Source organism: Callospermophilus lateralis, chromosome 9, assembly GCF_048772815.1.
Source record: "Callospermophilus lateralis isolate mCalLat2 chromosome 9, mCalLat2.hap1, whole genome shotgun sequence".
Taxonomy (NCBI): Eukaryota; Metazoa; Chordata; class Mammalia; order Rodentia; family Sciuridae; genus Callospermophilus; species Callospermophilus lateralis.
This window is the reverse complement of record NC_135313.1, coordinates 46434519-46453493: the sequence shown is the minus strand read 5'-3', so window position 1 is coordinate 46453493 and position 18975 is coordinate 46434519. Positions and strand designations below refer to the sequence as shown.

Here is an 18975-nt window from a genome sequence, read left to right as displayed (position 1 = left end):
TTTCTAGATCAAGAGAATAGATTTCAAATTTTAATAAATTTGCCTGATCACTTTTCATAGAGACTATATAATATATCACATTTTCATTTGCAGTGCATAAATAATGGATACTGAAATTCTTTTTAATGTTTTCCAATATAAAATGTATGAAGTGATAATCTCACATCATTTACCTCACTACTGGAAATTATCTTCATAAGTTTATTGGTTATTAGGGTATGCACATTTTTGACTTTCCTATTGAAATTCTTTATTTTGTTGTTTTTCTTTTTTGGTTGTTTTATGTTAATTTGTGAGGGATATCCTTTGTCAATATTGCAGATAATTTGTGATGTTTTAGTTCTATTTTGTTGCACAACAGTTTTATTTTTATATTGTATATGTCTTTTTTTAAAAATATGGTTGAAATTTGTCACTTTCTTCTGGATTATACATGCTTTTTCTAATTTTTTTCCTATATTATTTTCAGTCAACAATTTGTCAAAGAAATATATTTTATATATTTTTGAATTTGTTTTCTTTAATAGCCAGCATAATTCATCCTACTGAATTAAAATACCATTATTGACATATATTCATAGTAAAGTCTCAGATACATTAGGATGTGTTTCTGTATTCTCTTTTGTGCTCTAATTGTCTGCACCTAAATCAGTATCATGCTGATTTTTTTTATTAGTGTACTTATAATATGCTGCTAACTTGTAAGACAGTTCATTCCCCAGAATGCTGCTTTTTCTTTTTGTCTTTTGTTATTGTCATTGTCCTTGTTCTTGTCATTGTTCTTGTTTATTTATTCCTCTCTATAAATTTCAAAATTACATTATTCATTGAGAACTCATTAAAAACATTGAGCCTTACTCTGAGTTGCTTAGGGCCGCCTCAGCTTCCTGAGCCACTGGGATTACAGGCATTTGCCACTGTGCCCAGCAGATTTAGCCCTTTTGCTTCAGGTTCTTAGATCTTTCATTCCTTGAGATTTATAAATAGGAGTCTTTATTCCTTAAAAATTTTTCTTTTTTTTTTTATTCTAATTAGTTATACATTACAGTAGAATGAATTTTGACACATTGTACACAAATGAAGCACAACTTCTTCCTCTGGCTGTACGTGTGCAGAGTCACACCAGTAGTGTAATCATACATGTATTTAGGGTAATAATGTCTGTCTCATTCCTCTGTCCTTTCCATCTGCACACCCTCTCCCCTCTCCTCCCCTCACTCACCTATGCACAATCCAGAGTTCCTTCATTCTTCAGTACCCCCTGTCCTATTATGGATGTGCATCCACTTAACAGAGCAAACATTGGGCCTTTGGTTTTTTGGGTTTGGCTTATTTTGCTTAGCATGATATATTCTCCAGCTCCATTCATTTACTGGCAAATGCCATCATTTCATTCTTCTTTAAGGCTGAATAATATTCCGTTGTGCATATATATACTACATTTTCTTTATCCATTCATCTGTTGAAGGTTGCCTAGGTTGGTTTCATAGTTTAGCTATTGTGCGTTAAGCTGTTGTAAATGTTGATATGGCTGCGTCACTGTAGTCTTAAGTCCTTTGGGTTTAAGCCAAGGAGTGGGATAACTGGGTCAAATGGTGGTTCCATTCCAAGTTTTCTGAGGAATCTCCACACTTTTTTTCATAGTGGTTGCACCAATTTGGAGTCCCACCAGCAAAGTTAAAGTGTACCTTTTTTCCCACATCCTCACTAACACTTATTGCTTGTAATCTTGATAATTGCCATTCTGATTGGAGTAAAATGAAATCTTAGAGTAGTTTTGATTTGCATTTCTCTAATTGCTAGAGATGATGAACACTTTTTCATGTTTGCTGATCAATTATATTTCTTCTTCTGTTCAGTTCCTTAGCCCATTTATTGATTGTGTTATTTGGTTTTTTGGTGTTAAGTTTTTTGAGTTCTTTATATATCCTGAAGACTAGTGCTGTTTTGGAGGTGTGTGTGGTAGAGATTTTCTCCCATTCTGTAGACTCTCTCTTCACATTATTGTTTTCCTTTGCTGAAAAGGTTTTTAGTTTCATTCCATCCCATTGATTCTTGATTTTACTTTTGCACTTTAGGAGTCTTGTTAAGGAAGTCAGGTCCTAAGCCAACCAATATGATGAAGATTTGGGCCTAATTTTTTCTTCTGTTAGGCTCAGGGTCTCTGTTCTAATGCCTAAATCCTTGATCCACTTTGAGTTGAGTTTTGTGCAGGGTGCGAGATAGAAGTTTAATTTCATTTTGCTGCATATGGATTTCAGTTTTTCCGAACACCATTTGTTGAATAGGCTATCTTTTCTCCAGTGTATGTTTTTGGAGCCTTTGTTGATTTTGTTTTTATTTAACCTCTCCTATCTCTTTTTCCTTAATTTCTGGAAGTACTTTCTTTTTAAATGTGGGAAAGAAGAGATTTTTCGTGTTTACAGATTTTTTTTCATATGAGAGAATATCAGAATAAATATTTGGGAGATGTTAACCTCTGTCTGAAACCAGATTCTCTCAGTCATGCTGTCTGCAAATCAATTTCTCAACCCTTTGCTTTCACCTGTCTTTCAGCTTGATTCTAGAGTCAAAATCTATTGCTCTTCCCAGCGGCTAACCTGATTTAATAAAAATGTACAGTCAGCCCTCCATATACAGATGTTTATATTGTCAGATTCAACCAACTACAGATCATAAATGTTTAAAACAATTGTTATATTGTTGCTGGCATCTACTGCCTAATTAGAACTAAGAGGCTCTGTATTGAACAAGCACAGGCTTTTTGCTCAAGGAACTAGAATACACAACACAGATTTGGTATCCTGGGCATGGGACCTGGAATCAATACCCACAGATACTAAGGGACAACCTTATGGTAAACCTTGGAGTTGAGTACATATTCATACATATATACAATAACAGAACATAGGTTTGAATACTTTCTTGTTTTTTTCTTTACCCTTTTTTTATTGGTGCATTATAGTTGCACATAATGATAGGATTTACTATAACAATATAATTTGGCCAGTATCACTCCTCAGCACTTCCCTCCTCCTATCCCATAATCTCTTTCCTATACTGATCTCCCTTTGATTTTTATGAGACTCCCACCTTTCTTTTCCTTTTCCACTCTAGTTTCCACATATGAGAGAAACCATAAAACCCTTGACCTTCTGATTTCATCTTACTTTATTTTGCTTAACATAATGGTCTCTAGTTCTATCTATTTTCCTGCAAATAACATAATTTATTTATATATTCTTTATGGCTAAATAAAACTCCATTGTGTAGATATACCAGATTGTCTCTGTCCACTTACTCATTGATAGACATCTAAACTGGTTCCATATTGTGGCTATTATGAATTGTGTTGCTGTAAACATGGCTATGCATGTATCACTGTAGTATAATGACTTTAATTCTTTGTTTTTCCTGTGGTGCTGGGGATCAAATCCAGGGCTTTGTGCATTTGAGGCAAGCATTGTACCAACTGAGCTATATCCCCAGCCCAGATGAAGATTTAATTCTTTAGGATAAATACTGAGTAGTAGTATCACTAGGTCATATGATGGTTTCATGCCTAGTTTTTTGAGCAACCTCTATACTGATTTCCATAGTGCTTGTACTAATTTACAATCCTACCAACAGTGTAGTAGTCTCACCCACGTCCCACATAGGCTGTGGAAATGGGGTTCCCCTCAGTGGAATGGATTGGCTGAGAAATAAAAGCTGAGAAAAAATAGAAGGGCGAAAAATAACCACAGAACACAGAAAGTAGCTTCAAAAGCAGGGGCAGGATGGGAAAGCCAATCAGCAGATCGAGCTTCTATACTCTGGTAAATTGGAGCCTGTGCCTGCTTTATTTATATCTGGAAATATCAAAGGCCTTCCAAAAAAGGTTAAATGTGGGCTGTTCAGTTCCCAACAGATATGCCCAACTCCAGAGCTATTATGAGGTATCTTTTTAGCAGAGCAGAGATAAAGGTCACATGCACTGGGCAATCTATTGCCATGAGAGTTCACAATGCCAAACCTAAATCTCCCTGGCACCATACCAGGAGAAGACCTTCATGTAATTCACAGATGGCTTTCTGCATAGTAGTGTTTCTTTTTCACCATATCCTCTCCAGCATTTATCATTTGTATTCTTGATGACTGCCATTCTAACTGGTGTGAGATGAAATCTGTAGTTTTGATTGGTATTTCACTAATTGCTAGTGATGTTGAATATCTTTTTCATGTTATCTTTTGAGAAATGTCTGTTTAATTCATAATATTAAGTTAATATTTTATTAATATTAATTTACCCATTTACTAATTGGGTTATTTGTTGACTTTGGGGTGTAGTTTATTGAATTCTTTATACAGTATAGATATTAACTTTTCTATCAGAAGAGTAGCTAGCAAAGATTTTCTTCTATAGTTTCTATCTTTACATTCTTTTTTCTTTGTTCTATAGGAACATTTTAACTTGGTTTCATATCATTTGTCAACTCTTGACATTATTTCCTGAGTTTCAGGGGTCCTATTGAAAAATTCATTGTCTGTGCCTATATGCTGGGGTATTGACACTACGTTATCTTCTGGGAGTTGTACAGTTTCTGATCAAACTTCTAGGTCTTTGATCCATGTCAAGCTGATTTTTGTGCAGGGTAAGAGTTAAGAGTCTAATTTCATTCTTCTACATATAAATAGTTTCCCCAGCACCACTTGTTAAAAAGGCTGTCTTTTCTTCGTTTATGCTTTCGGCACTTTTGTCAAGAGTCAGATGACAGTAGATGTATGGTTTTGTATCTGTGTCTTCTGTTCTGTACCTTTGGTCTATATGCCTGCTTTTATGCTAGCACTATGCAGTTTTTGTTGAATCCTATCTTGTTAAATGATCTTAAATTATTTAGTGACATTGGTCACTATTCTTTCTGTGGAAGGTAAGTTATCCCTTCTAGAATTCCATTGGTGGTTAAATGAGAAGAAATTTCATTTTTCAATTCTGTTCTTTCTCCCTTGACTTTTCTTTCCTTATGGTGTTTTGAGTGGTAATTTCAGATTTCGTAGACCTGTGCAAAGTCACAAAATGTATGGTAGTATTTAGGTGTGATTATACATTCAGTATTATAACTTTGATATAGTCTTAGGTAACAGGACCATCTGGGAAGATGGAGTACCTGACCATCATTAATAACTTAGAAAATGAGCAGTAGTCCTGGACATTAGGTGCACTGCTGTAAGCCCTGTGCCATAGAGGATGACCCTACTGAGTGTCTGCCCCAGACATTTCTCTTCCTATGGATAAGGAGTCTGAGGTAATGTGTCTACCCAGGTTTTGAAGCACAGTTTCCCCACAAAACTGAGCCTACTTCTAGGACCTTTAAAGGCTCCTTCCCCATAAACATGTCCATTTAGAGTTTGCTGTGCTGGCAGTATGCCTGGGGTAGCCAAAAGGAGGATGTGTCCTAGGCTCACATCTCTGAATCCTCTACATCTCTCCAGCACTTTTCACCTCTCTTCACTCCCAAGGAAGGATGAAACTGGATGGGAAAAGGAAGAGGAGTCAGGGGCTAACTCTACAATACTACTGTGTGGTGAAACTCTCCCACATAGAACCTGAGCATTTTAATTTGAGCCTGTTCTTGCAGTCATAAGACAAGTAGGAGTATAAACCATATTTTATAATATTGACTTGATTTCTAACTTTAAGTATTTTAAGTGGTTTATGAGTCTCCATTGTATTCTTCTTCTGGTCCTCACAAATGTTTGAGGTGAGCCTATTGAGCAAAGAATACTTTTCATTAAAGGGAAGGGAGAGGGGATGGGATTAGGAAAAACAGTAGAATGAATCAGTCATAACTTTTCTATTCTTTCATATGAATACATGACCAGTGTAACTCCACATCATGTATAGCCACAAGAATAGAAAGTTATACTCCATGTATATATAATATCTCAAAAACACTCTACTGACATGTATATTTTAAAAGAACAAATTTAAAAATTTAAAAAGAAGAAGTAAGTGAAGTGGCCAGGCACAGGGTCACATATCTATAATCCCAACAACTCAGAAAACTGAGGCAGGAGGATCACATGGTCAAGGCCAGTGTTAACAACTTTTGTAAGGCCTCAAGCCACTTAGCAAGACCCTGTTTCAAAATAAAAAGGACAGAATGTAGCTCAGTGGTAAAGCCCCTCTGGCTTCAATCCACAGTACCAAGAAATGAAGTACAAAGTGACTTAAATTTTTTCTTTTTAATTGGTCAAGGTCAGAACTTAGAAAGTCTTTGACCTAATTATAGCATTTGCCATTACTTTCCTAAAATTCCTCTTTTTAACCCCTTTTGTTCTGGTTTTTACTAATTTTTTTGGTATTTCTTGTTCTCTTTCATGGGCTACATAGGGTCTGTTGATTGATTAAGTACAGGTATTCCTCGAGAAAGCATCCTTTGCTCACTTTTTTATGCTGTCCTGAGTAATCTCATACACTAAAATTTTAATCAACTATGATCTATAACCTGTTATTTTAAAATTCTTTATCTCAAATCAAACTCTATTTAGTTTCAGTAGAATCATTATCAATGTCTGATGAAGCTCCCTTCTAAATAACTCCACCCAGATGCTCTGTAAGCATTTCCTAGTGAGTATGCCCCAAACTGAGCTCATCTACACCTCCTATCCTAAAACCTGTTTCTCCTGTATTCCCTGTCTTAACACCACTAATTAAACATGATAATCCTAGACTCCTTTTACTTTACACTTCATATTCAGTCACTTAGTCCTATCAGTTCTGCTTCCTAAGTAGCTCTTTGTTTCTTTTTTCCATTCTAACTGCTAATGACTATTTTAACTCTTGTGTTTTCTTGCCTACAGCAATTGCAGTAGGCTCTTTGCCTTCTTCAACCTTGAATTTCTAGTCTGTCTTCCACCAAGCTGCCATACTCACCTTTTAAAAATAAAACATGCTCTTGGGGCTGGTGTAGAGCTCTCAGTGGTAGAGCGCTCGCCTAGCATAAGACACTGGGTTCGATCCTCCACACCATATATAAATAAACAAAATAAAGGTCTGATGATAATAAATAAATATATATATAAAATCAACAACATGCTCTTGTCACTTACTTATTTTAAACCAACTAAGTTGTACCCTGTCACCTGCTGGTAAAGTCCAAATTTTTCACTGTTGTTTCTCATACCTTGTTCCTCTAGTCCCTGTATCTTCATTGGCTGGCACTTTCTGCATTCCTTTCTTGCTCATCAGAAGAGCTCATCTATAAGGTTATCGACTCAATCTAATTTTTGTAGGTATATAGATATTTTTGTTCCCAGAGCACCATGTGTATTATATTATAGTTGTTGGCATGTCTGTCTTTCCCTTAGATTCTGAACTTCTTTAAATAAGCATCTTTTGTCTTTTCAACTTTATATTCCTTGTCATCTAACATAGGACCTGATATATAAATGTTTGGATGAATCCTCTATAATCAATTAGGTAGGTAAATCATGTGCCTAGAACTATGTTTTGTTGTTGTTGTTGTTTTAATTTCCTGCCATGACCTAGTCTAGTTTTTTGTTTTTTTTTTCACAGCGACACTGTAATGTTTTGGGTGGAACAATTGTGCGTGGGACTGTACATTTCAGAAGGTTTGCATTGCTCATCTTCAAAATGTACTCATACTTCTTTGGGTTGTTGTCATAGAAAAATATATCTCAGTGGAAACCATTTACTAAAAATGTTAGGCTTAATGTTTGTTGCCATAAGCTTTTGAATATGCTTTTAATTAGACATGGTACCATTTTTAGACCAAAAAAGAATTCATTACAGGGTTTAGCAATTCTTTTTAATAGTTTAACCACAATATTTAATATATACTGCAAGACCATTCTATAGATACAGATATATGCAAATGTCTTTGTTATGTTATTGACTACAGTGTGGTGAAAACAGTTTTGTAAATAATCAAATTTACATTTTTAAACCTGGGAATATTTTAGGTAGCACAAAGTGAAGCTGAAAAGAAATTGAAGAAAGATGATAAAAAGAAAGAATTGCAGGAGCTGAATGAACTTTTCAAACCTGTAGTTGCTGCTCAAAAAATAAGCAAAGGTAAAACTTATATATTGAAGGTGTTATTTTTATGAAGTGTAATTGATGTTTACAACTCTGGATTTGTTTTGCTGTTCATTAGCTATGTCATTACACAACTATAACTCCGTTCGTTAGCCCCACACATCAGAAAAATTAAGAATTTAAACAGTCCCTTTGTTGATTTATAACATTTAATCTTTGGTAGTAGTCAAGGCAAAGCTATAGTTGTATAAAGCATAAGTCATACATTTTTGGCAGCACTCATGTTTGTTTCTCTGGTCCTGCCTCATTGACTCCAGCTAGGCAAGTGACATTTATGTAATAACGTATATGTTTAGTTCCCACCCCTGCACCTCTTTTAGTAAGAATAAAACAGAGAAATAGATACAAAATGCTGTGGAAAGAATTGTAAGGAAATATTTTCCTAGTCAAATACAATCTGTACTTTATTATCCAGCAGATTGTAATGCAAATTTCACATGCCATTTGATATAGGTGCAGATCCCAAATCTGTGGTGTGTGCATTCTTCAAGCAAGGACAGTGTACTAAAGGAGATAAGTGTAAGTTCTCTCATGACTTGACTTTGGAGAGAAAATGTGAGAAACGAAGTGTTTACATTGATGCAAGAGATGAAGAACTTGAAAAAGGTACTTTTTTAAAATATTCTCTTAAAAATAAATACCTATTCCTTTTGGTTTGTTGTTAAGATATTTAGTAACTTAAATGTAACAATCTTCATCATATTGTTTGTAAAGAATAATAAATTATGTTTGCTGTTTTTTGCAAAATCTGATTTTACTTCCTTATTCCTTTGATAAAATAAATGAAGGTGTGGGCTGGGGTTGTGTTGTGGCTCAGTGGTAGAGCACTCACCTAGCATGTGTGAAGCACTGGGTTTGATTCTCAGCTATATATATATAAATGTGTGGTGTCCATCTACAACTAAAAATAAATAAATAAATTGAGATGTTTAAAAGCCAGGAATTTTATTTTGAATTTGTCACTCTTCTACAGTACTACCTTCTCATTTGCCTCAGCTACTTAGGAAGCATTGGTGAATTTCTAATAATATTGTTTTATGCCTACCCTTGGTGTTTTAAAGAAAAATATGTTAGGATATGAGTCTTACAATGCAGTATATTCCCTCTCTATTTGAGAAGGTATACATTAGTAAGAACAGTAGATAAAAATATTTAATCTTCATATTTCTTTTAGATACTATGGATAATTGGGATGAGAAAAAGCTGGAAGAAGTAGTGAACAAGAAGCACGGTGAGGCGGAAAAGAAAAAACCAAAAACTCAAATAGTATGTCCTTTTCTTGAATTGAGTTGCTGTGGTAATTATTATTAGGGAGAATTATGTGTCAAGGTATCATTACAATTTTTTGTTGGATTATTAGATCAAGTTTTATTTTTAGAATTTACAAGTTATGTTTTACAAAATTTTTTTCTTATTTGGAAAGTAAAAAACCATGCCACTAAAGTCCTCTAAATGCTATTTTCTGGGGTGATCGTACTTTCTCAGATATTGATGAATATAATCATATATTCAGATAAGAATTGTTTTTTTGAAGTCTGACGCAGTGGCGCATGCCTGTAATCACAGCAATTTGGGAGGCTGAGGCAGGAGGATTTCATGTTCAAGGCAAACCTCAACAACTTAGCAAGAAGCTCAGCTATTTAGGGAAACCCTGTCTCAAAATAAAAAGGACTAGGGATTTAGCTTAGCTCAGTGATAAAGCACAGCTGAGTTCAAGCCCCATTTTCTCCCCAAGCCCCCCCCCCCAATTATTATCTTATATTTGTGTATACTGAATGGTGGGAAACCTGTTAAACTAACCCACTTTAATAATAATTTGTTTGGTTTTAATAATGAGGAAAAAAATTTTTTTAACTGACAACTGTTTCTTCGGAAAAGAACATCACTTGTTAATTTTTCATTATTTGCAAAGGTTGTTGTTACCTGAGGCTTCAATATAATTGCATCTTGTATCCATTCATCTTGTATTCATTCATGTTTTGAAGGGTGGCTATCCTTTGTGTTCTTATTGAGCCTTGTTCTCTTGTGATTCACAATATGAAATGGTCATGTAATTCATATAATGTTTCTGTTATTACTGTATGACACTAGTATTTAGGAAAGATAAAATCAAAACATAATTATGATATTTTCATGACCACTTATATATGCTAATTTGAAACAAAAGTCTTTTTTGGTACTGGGTATTGAACCCAGGGTCACGTAACCACTAAGCCAAATTCCCAGATTTTTTTTTATTTTATTGTCTCACTAAGTTGCTTAGGTCCTCGATAAGTTGCTGAGGCTGGCTTTGAATTCTCAGTCCTCCTGCTTCAGCCTTCCAAGCCACTGAAATTACAGGTGTATGCCACCATACCCAACAACAACAAGTTCTTTTGTATAATTAGAAAGAACATTTTCTAAAATATGAGCTTTATATGAATTCTCTCTGTAGGGAATTTGTCGTTGTATCAAATATTTTAAGATAAATTTTTAGGCATAGTTCTGCATGTACGTAGTTAGTCCTAAAATGTCAATGGAATGTACTTGTTCGATATACTTAAGCATTTACCATGGAAATGGACTACATCAAGCCACTACTTCTAAACAATATTGTCTCTATAGGTGTGCAAGCATTTCCTTGAAGCTATTGAAAATAACAAGTATGGCTGGTTTTGGGTGTGCCCTGGAGGGGGTGATAATTGCATGTATCGTCATGCACTACCTCCTGGATTTGTGTTGAAAAAGGATAAAAAGAAAGAAGAGAAAGAAGATGAAATATCATTAGAAGATCTAATTGAAAGAGAGGTAACTAGTGTCTTTTTCCAGCTGTTTAAAACAAACAAAAAAACCTCTGAGAGTAGTATGTATTGTTCATTCTAATGTTTACCACTTGGGGGCAATAGCATGTTGTTATGAAAGGGAAAAAATATTGTGGCCTTTCTCCTAAGTTGCCCTACTTTAATTATTCTTCGTCTAAAATGTAAATCTAGCCATAAACATTAGCCAATCATGTATAACAGTTTTTTGAGAATCAAATTGTTTTCATAAGATGGAATTATATAAAATGCTTAACCAGATCTCAGATTGATTAAACTTTGTTAGTCCTAAATGCTTTTGTCTGTATCTTTTTTTTCCTACCATTATACTAATTATTAATATATATATGGAAGAACACATTTCACCTCCAGCTTTTCGGTTATATTTTGTATACCATTGCTGGACTTAAAATGCTATCTTATTAGGGGGGAACAAGTATGATTAAAAAGGTTCTACAGCAGGGCTGGGGATATAGCTCACTTGGTAGAGTACTTGTCTCGCATGCACAGGGTCCTGAGTTCAATCCCCAGCTCCACAAAAAAAAAAAAAAAAAAAAAAAGGCAGGGTTGAGGGGATCTACAGCTACTCCTGGCTCAGCAAAAAGAACAATTTTAGTCTGTGAGTTAACAGATATGCCTATTAGGAATTACATGAAATTATTGGAAGTTTTAGATTTAGCATTATATATTTTTAAATATATACATTTTGTCTCATCGTGGATAATCTTAAGTCGTATAAATGCTTAATGTTGAGATTATATACCTTGTTCTTAAGTAAACATATTTGACATATTATAGGATTCAACATATTATAATGTAGACTTTAGAATCAAGTGTATTTGGGACTGTTTATGTCCTAGTTCCACTACTTGTTAGCTGTTCATCTTTGATAAATTTTCTTTTAAACACTGCTTATAAGTGGTGACAATGTGTTAGCATATGTGTGTAAAGCTTTTAACATTGAATACCAGGCAGATGTTTAGCAAGTATTATTTCTCTGTATATTTATTACCTGATTATTGCCCTTGAGAAGCAAGTGGTATTTTTTTATTTAGTTTTGTTTCTCAACAAGTGAAATTTGGATATTGCTATGGTGCTTTTTGTTTTTCATAATTAGTTCATGTTAAAACAATTTTTCTTGACAAGTTTTATTTTTGATATCCAGTGTTGAGAAGAAATCTAGCTCAGAGTAGTACTATGTTTTAAGTATTTGTATATCTGGTCACTGATTTTGCTCATTGCCATGTAATATAAAAGGGCATTAGTTTATTCCATATTCAGTGTGTTTAGGATATTCATAAGCAAGGAATTAATTCATTAAAAGAAAACTGCTCTGTCTTTGCAGCGTTCTGCCCTAGGTCCAAATGTTACCAAAATTACTCTAGAGTCTTTTCTTGCATGGAAGAAAAGAAAAAGACAAGAAAAGATTGACAAACTTGAACAAGATATGGAAAGAAGGAAAGCTGACTTCAAAGCAGGGAAAGCTCTCGTGGTATGTCCCAAACTCACACAGGTTGATCCTTTACTGTTTCTTCCATTTTATAATTCCTGTCATGCAAGATTTTGTCTTTATGTAATAATGGATGTGTCTAAAATCAGTGACCAAGAAATATTTGAATTTTCTTCTCAGTTGATAACATTTGTGTGTCTCAATAGATCAGTGGCCGGGAAGTGTTTGAATTTCGTCCTGAATTGGTCAATGATGACGATGAGGAAGCAGATGATACCCGTTACACTCAGGGAACAGGTGGTGATGAGGTAAGAGGATGCTTTGGCTTCATCTGCTCATGTTAATTGAAAGAAACAATAGAAAGAATAAAGCAGAATGGTTAAGAGCACCAACAATGAAGCCAGCATGCCTTGGTTTAGATGTTTATTCCATAAATAAACTAATAAATTTGTATTATTTTGTAGTTATTTTATGAATTTAGGACAGTATTTTGTATATAGTTATGTGCTATAGTATTAGCTATAAGATATGTTTTAGTCTTCCTTTAAAATAAAAAATAAGGCCTTTGTGTTTAATATTTTATGCTTAAAATCATGGGACAGTGTTACTACCTAAAATGTAGAGTAGAGAGTCTTTTACAAAGGCAGCCATTGGGTTGTAGAGAATTTCAGTGATAGCAAACAATTTACTGTTTATTTTTTATGTGATTTTTATAAAATAGAAGAGAAGACGTAGGGAGATTATTGGAAGAACGTTATACTCTAAAAATGTAATGCCAAAGGAAACTTCAAATTTGACAATGCTTCTCTTTTCCCAGAAAAGTTTGGAAAAAGAAATGAATTTAAATAACGGTTGATCGTTTGTTTTCATTTGACATTAGTGATAATTTTATTTCATTAAGATAAATCTTAGAAGTAATAATAATTTGTGGAAACTATTTATTATAATAACTTATCATATTTATTATAATTATTGGTACTTAATAATTGTATAAGTTAACGGGTATAATTGTGACATTTTCATACATGTATATAACATGCTTTGATTTTCTCCACTCTCCCTTCCCCCCCATGTACCTTCCCCTTCCCTAGTAGGACCCCTTCTGTATGAAAATTATTCTTATTTGTATCAACTGTCTTTTCTATGTGTTGTTAAAGGTTGATGATTCTGTGAGCGTAAATGACATAGATTTAAGCCTGTACGTCCCAAGAGATGTAGATGAGACAGGTATTACTGTAGCCAGTCTTGAAAGATTCAGCACATATGCTTCAGACAAAGATGGTAAGTATGCTACCTATTACAGAATACTAAGAACTAGAAAGCTACCTAAAGAGAATGAGACCAGGCTTGGAAAAATTATATATGTGTAGGTATCAGACTGGTAACTTAAATATGGGTTTGGCCATATATAAACTATCAGTGAATAGGAGAATCTGTAGAAATTAGTGGTTGGGGAATATTGATTCCATTAACTGAAACTAGAAGGGGACCAAAAGCAAAGCTGGAGATATAGGTAATAGGTGCAGTGTGGAATCTCATGAATTTTGACTTTTTGTTATCACAAATGACATTGTCTAGGGTATTCTGTGACCATTTGCAGAAGAAAACAGTTTGAAAGCCATCTGTTCGGGTGTCTGAGTGAATGAGCTCATCTAGGCATAGCACATAGAATAACATTACAAAACACTGCAAACAGCGTTATTTTAGGATAGACAAAAGAGGAAATACTTTAAAGAGATACTGAGGAGCTCAGAGAAAAATTACAAAATAAGAGTTTCAGAAAAATTAAAGAGGATTAGATTTATAAATAAGTTATTAGTTATGGTTAGTAAAGGAGTTAAAGGAATAAGTTGCCAATTTTTAACAGTATGTACCACTCACTTTTGACTTTAAGAAGGAGGTCCTAGGAGGGGCTTTTTAGGATATAGGAAGCCTAAATGAGAAAACAGATCTGATAGGGGAGGAGAAATTGTTAAATTAAAGGAGCTTAGTTAAAGAAGCAAGACCTATAAAGATAAATAATGATTGAGAATGGAGGAAAAGCTGTCTGCGGTGTAATTGGAAAGAAAGATTGTTATAATTTTTGTCTAATTGTGCCTTGAGTAAGGGTTTTTTAGAGAGGAGTAAAGTTTGACATGTTTCATATTAACGAAGCAGAAGCCAAGATAGAAAGGCTAAACCTTTTTTTTTTTTTTAAATAATAAAGCACATAGTTTATACTTGAAACACTAATCTGTCCTCTGGAGATCTAAGAATGCTGTCACTATTGTCTTCCCAATATAAAGACTGATTTGCTCCTTTTAAAAGTGGAACTTGGGTAATATTAGATACAAGCAGGAGTAATATTTCAGAATTTATAATCCCCAAGACTATCATCAAAAGTGTTTGAAATAGCTAAAATCTAAATTAGGCTGTAAAAAATTGTCTTTGTGTAAATGTCTTTGAACAAGAGAGACAGCATTTTTGTTTTCTCGTTTACTATAAGGAAAAAATAGTTACATAGTTCTAAGATCTTTTTTATGGTGCTAGGGATTAAACCCAGGACCCTATATATGCAAGACAAGTGCTCTGCCACTGAGCTGCATCCCCATCCTATTAGGCTGTTTTATAACAGTTTGTTACATGATGAAATTTTTCTAGTTTCACACAGCATTACAATTAGTGTGATTTAACTACTATTTACAAAACTAAAAGCTAGATAGCTGTTTATGTGCATTTTTTGATTCCATGCAATTTATTCAAACACATTATGTATAAGTTGACTGTTTTAAAACCTAATTACCTGGTCATGTAGGGACTACAGAGTTGTAGAAGATTCATCTTGCCTTTAAGTATGTAAATCATTAAGGTTTCAAGTTCCTTCAGTAAACACAGTGTTTTACAGTAGACATAAATAATCATTACAAATAAGCTTAGAAAAAGAAAAATCAGTTCTAGCTGCAGTAATCCCCAGGAATAGCTTTCATGGGGCAGAGTGGGGTGGTACAGATAAAGGAAGGAGAAGTATTAGTCTAAGCTGTCAACTGCTAGTGGAGCATAGTGTTTTCTATTTCTATGCCACATTGATTTCAATTTTTTATTTTTAGAAAACAAATTAAGTGAAGCTTCTGGAGGTAGAGCTGAAAATGGTGAAAGAAGTGATTTGGAAGAAGACAACGAAGGGGAGGGACAGGAAAATGGAGCCATCGATGCTGTTCCTGTTGATGAAAATCTTTTTACTGGCGAAGATTTGGATGAACTAGAAGAAGAATTAAACACACTTGATTTAGAAGAATGACACCAAACAAGTCAATGAAAATATTTAAGTCAGCTCAGCATGAGTTGAAATTGACTACATTAATTTTTTCCACCTAGAATCAACAGGATGTTTATTTCCCATGCTGATTCTGGAGGGCTTACTCTCCTCCAAAAAAGGAATAATCTCCCTACGTCTTCTCTTCTGACTTTGACTACATCTCATAGTAAGTTCAGAGTAGTTCATGATAAATTGAAAATATAATGGTCATTACAGAAAATGATTGATTGTCGTAACTGTCCACTCAAGTAGGAAATGTAACTGCTTTTCCAGCTTTTGGTTTTCATTGGGCATGTATTATTACCAGGAACAACATAAATTTTAAATACCCCTTATTTGATGCAGTTTTTAATGAGTGGTTTCCTTTCCTTTGAATTTATGTTTTAAAGACTGCCTAAAACATGAGCACTGTACTTCATAAAGGATACTGCATATGCAGATTCAGTATTGTATCTTTGAACAACTGGATGGACATTTAAAATGGAACTTCTTTAACCTGACAGGATCAGCTACAATGCCCTGTGTTAAACTGTTTAAGTTTTCCCTCTTCTTTTTTGCCAATAAAGTTGTAAATAAAGACCATCATACATTAAAATCCAAATATGGTCCCTTTTTTTTTTTCTAAGTTTTTATATCACTTTCAAAGACTACATCAGAATTGTTGAGGTCCATGGTGTTAAAATAGTGCATACTCAAGTTTGATTAGTCCATTTGCAAGAATCTAAAGAAATTCACCAGAAATCTTTGGGTTGAGTTTCTTTGTCATTGAGATTCCCTGAAAAATTAGGGTGATAACACATTTAAAATGGACATCATTTGTTAATGACATATTTAATACTAGATAACTTACCATTATTATATTATATATTTTTCCATATTACACTGCTACTTTTGTTATTTACAAATGTAAATGGATTTTGAAGCAACTGAGATAATCTTACTGAAGTGTCAGATGACCTTGGGCCTTATTCTCATTTTTAAATCTTTGGATTAGTTTTTTTCATTTGCATTGGAAAGCTAAGACTGAATGATCTCTAAAGCGCTTTTGAATTGTAAAACCTAAGAAAACATGATTATAAAATTTGTCAAATGATAATATCAAAGTTGATAAAGAAATTTACTTTGTAGCTGTTGAATATTAGCATTATAATTTACATTTTTCAAATAGGAGAAATCATGAGCCAAGCTTATTTCCTGTCTGTCTTTTTAAAACTCTACCCCCACGCTATCAATTCTTATTTTCAATTTTTGAAACAATCTTAAATTTTTTTCTAAGAATTTATCTAATAACTGAAAGTTAAAATTCAGTTACTTTCAACTGTAATTTTTTATTCTTCTTTTACATGTAAGATAGACCCATTTAAACAAACAAAAGACTGGGGGGGTTGAATGTTTGATTTAAAGCATCACTAAAACATTATAGCAAATAAGTCATTTTGAAATGAGTTAAAGAAGAAATTGTTTCAGTATGAAAGTCATTATTGATTCCTACAAGTTTGTAATTCTTGGATGAACTTCATCTATATTACCCCAAGTTTTCTTCCATTATAAAGACATATGTAGAAAAGAAAATATAAAAGCACATAATCTTAGAAGAGCAAAATGTAAAATTAAATCTGCTTCTAAAGTTCTAGTATATTTCAGAGATCAATAGAAATTTGTATAGTTCACAGTATAGTTACTCTATTTATACAATTAATCTGAGATTGTCCTTTTTCAAACCCAATTTCTACATAACCTTAATTTTTGAAGTTTTTCTTCCAAATTTCTCTTTATATTTAATTCCCATTATTAAGATATTTCTGTGGGCTGGGGATGTGGCTCAAGCAGTAGTGCGCTCACCTGGCATGCGTGCGGCCCGGGTTGGATCCACAGCACCACATACAAACAAAGATGTTGTGTCTGCCGAGAACTAAAAAATAAATATTTGAAAAAAAAAAAACATATTTCTGTAATATAATTGTCAATTAATGGAACTTTAGCTTCATTTTAAAAGGACTGTGGTTTAGAAAATCAGAAACAATGATAAAGCTTTCCATAGGGGAGAAAATATATGACTTTGCATTATTTCCTTATATTCTGTGAAACGAGATCATTTTCCGAGACAAAAAGAGCTTTTCATTTTATCCTTAACCTCTAGAAGATTCCATGAGCCTCCACTCTTTTTATCTTATACTCAACAAATATTACAGCCTATAAGGATCCTATGTTTGCCAGAATCTTTCTAATTCAAAGTAGGTATGCTATAAATTTTACCTTGTCTTTGCAGAGATGGCTAGTTGGATACTGTAAGCCCCACCATACATGGACAATTGCATATTTTGCAATTGTACAATGTATTTTTAATAGTTGAATCAATCAGCTTTAACAGCTAAGTGATTTAGAATGTGATAGTAAAGTGTGTAGGATCAGAGGTTTAGATGTAGCAGATTGTCGGAGACCAGCTCCAACAGGGGGTCTCAGGAGACGAACGGATGGTGAGGAGTCGGCGAAAGAGGGGTGGAGAAACAACACAGACACCAAAGTGCAGGTGTTGATCCCAGTCTTTACTTGTGAAGTTGATCATATATACTTTTCATTTTGGCAGGCTCACAGTACTTTGTGGTTACAAAACAGGAATCATTATTCAAAGAAACAAAATATTACCTAGCTACAATCAGAATAGAAGAATGTATCTTGGCTTATGCATAAGCAAACATTTGTACTTTCAGTTCGCGTTTTGCTTTGAGCTGTTTCTGCTTAGTTAACTTTTAATATTAGTTACAAGTGTCCCAAACTATTGGCCTATACCTTGACTATTCTTTCTTGACTTACTGACTGGAACCGGTGCCATGGTTATGGCAAGTGGTTGACTTGTTATTAGTTTTAATCAAACAAGAGTAAGAGCACAAACCATTGTGCACAGGAACAAGAACAAGTTGCCCAGTACTAAGCACTAATCTGTCTTCTTAACATTAATTTTTCTTCTCTAGATTTTAATTTAATTTCTCAAAAACTTCCTTGACAGGAATACAGGGAGTTTTTCATTAGACATTAACAATTTACACTCCACAGCTGAATCATTGCATTTAGAGCAAACAGATCTATTCTTTAGAAGTAGTTGCATTAATTGGGAAAGTCATGTTTTTTCCTTCATACTTAATGGTCATATGAGAAGTCACAACTATACTTATTAAAGGAATACAAAAACAAATCAGCCCATTCCCAGAAACATACTGCGCTCCTCCAGAGGATGGACGCCTTGCGCCATTCACCTCAGTAGGGCCTTGCCATTGCCTGAGTCAGGGGAGGGGCGCAGCAGCAGATGGTTAAGAAAGCTTTGTATCCAATC

General features: G+C 34.0%; 1 protein-coding gene across 1 annotated transcript in view; it reads left to right on the top strand.

The window, feature by feature from the left end:
* Zc3h15 (zinc finger CCCH-type containing 15) overlaps positions 1-16245 on the top strand; it is a 32773-nt gene extending 16528 nt beyond the window's left edge. Inside the window, exons 3-10 of the mRNA XM_076865718.2 lie at positions 7966-8077; positions 8555-8707; positions 9276-9367; positions 10706-10888; positions 12245-12391; positions 12556-12657; positions 13507-13630; positions 15436-16245. Coding sequence (XP_076721833.1) covers positions 7966-8077; positions 8555-8707; positions 9276-9367; positions 10706-10888; positions 12245-12391; positions 12556-12657; positions 13507-13630; positions 15436-15626 — 1104 coding nt within the window. The 3' untranslated portion in view covers positions 15627-16245. The remainder of the gene's footprint in view (positions 1-7965; positions 8078-8554; positions 8708-9275; positions 9368-10705; positions 10889-12244; positions 12392-12555; positions 12658-13506; positions 13631-15435) is intronic.
* Positions 16246-18975: the final 2730 nt, after the last annotated feature.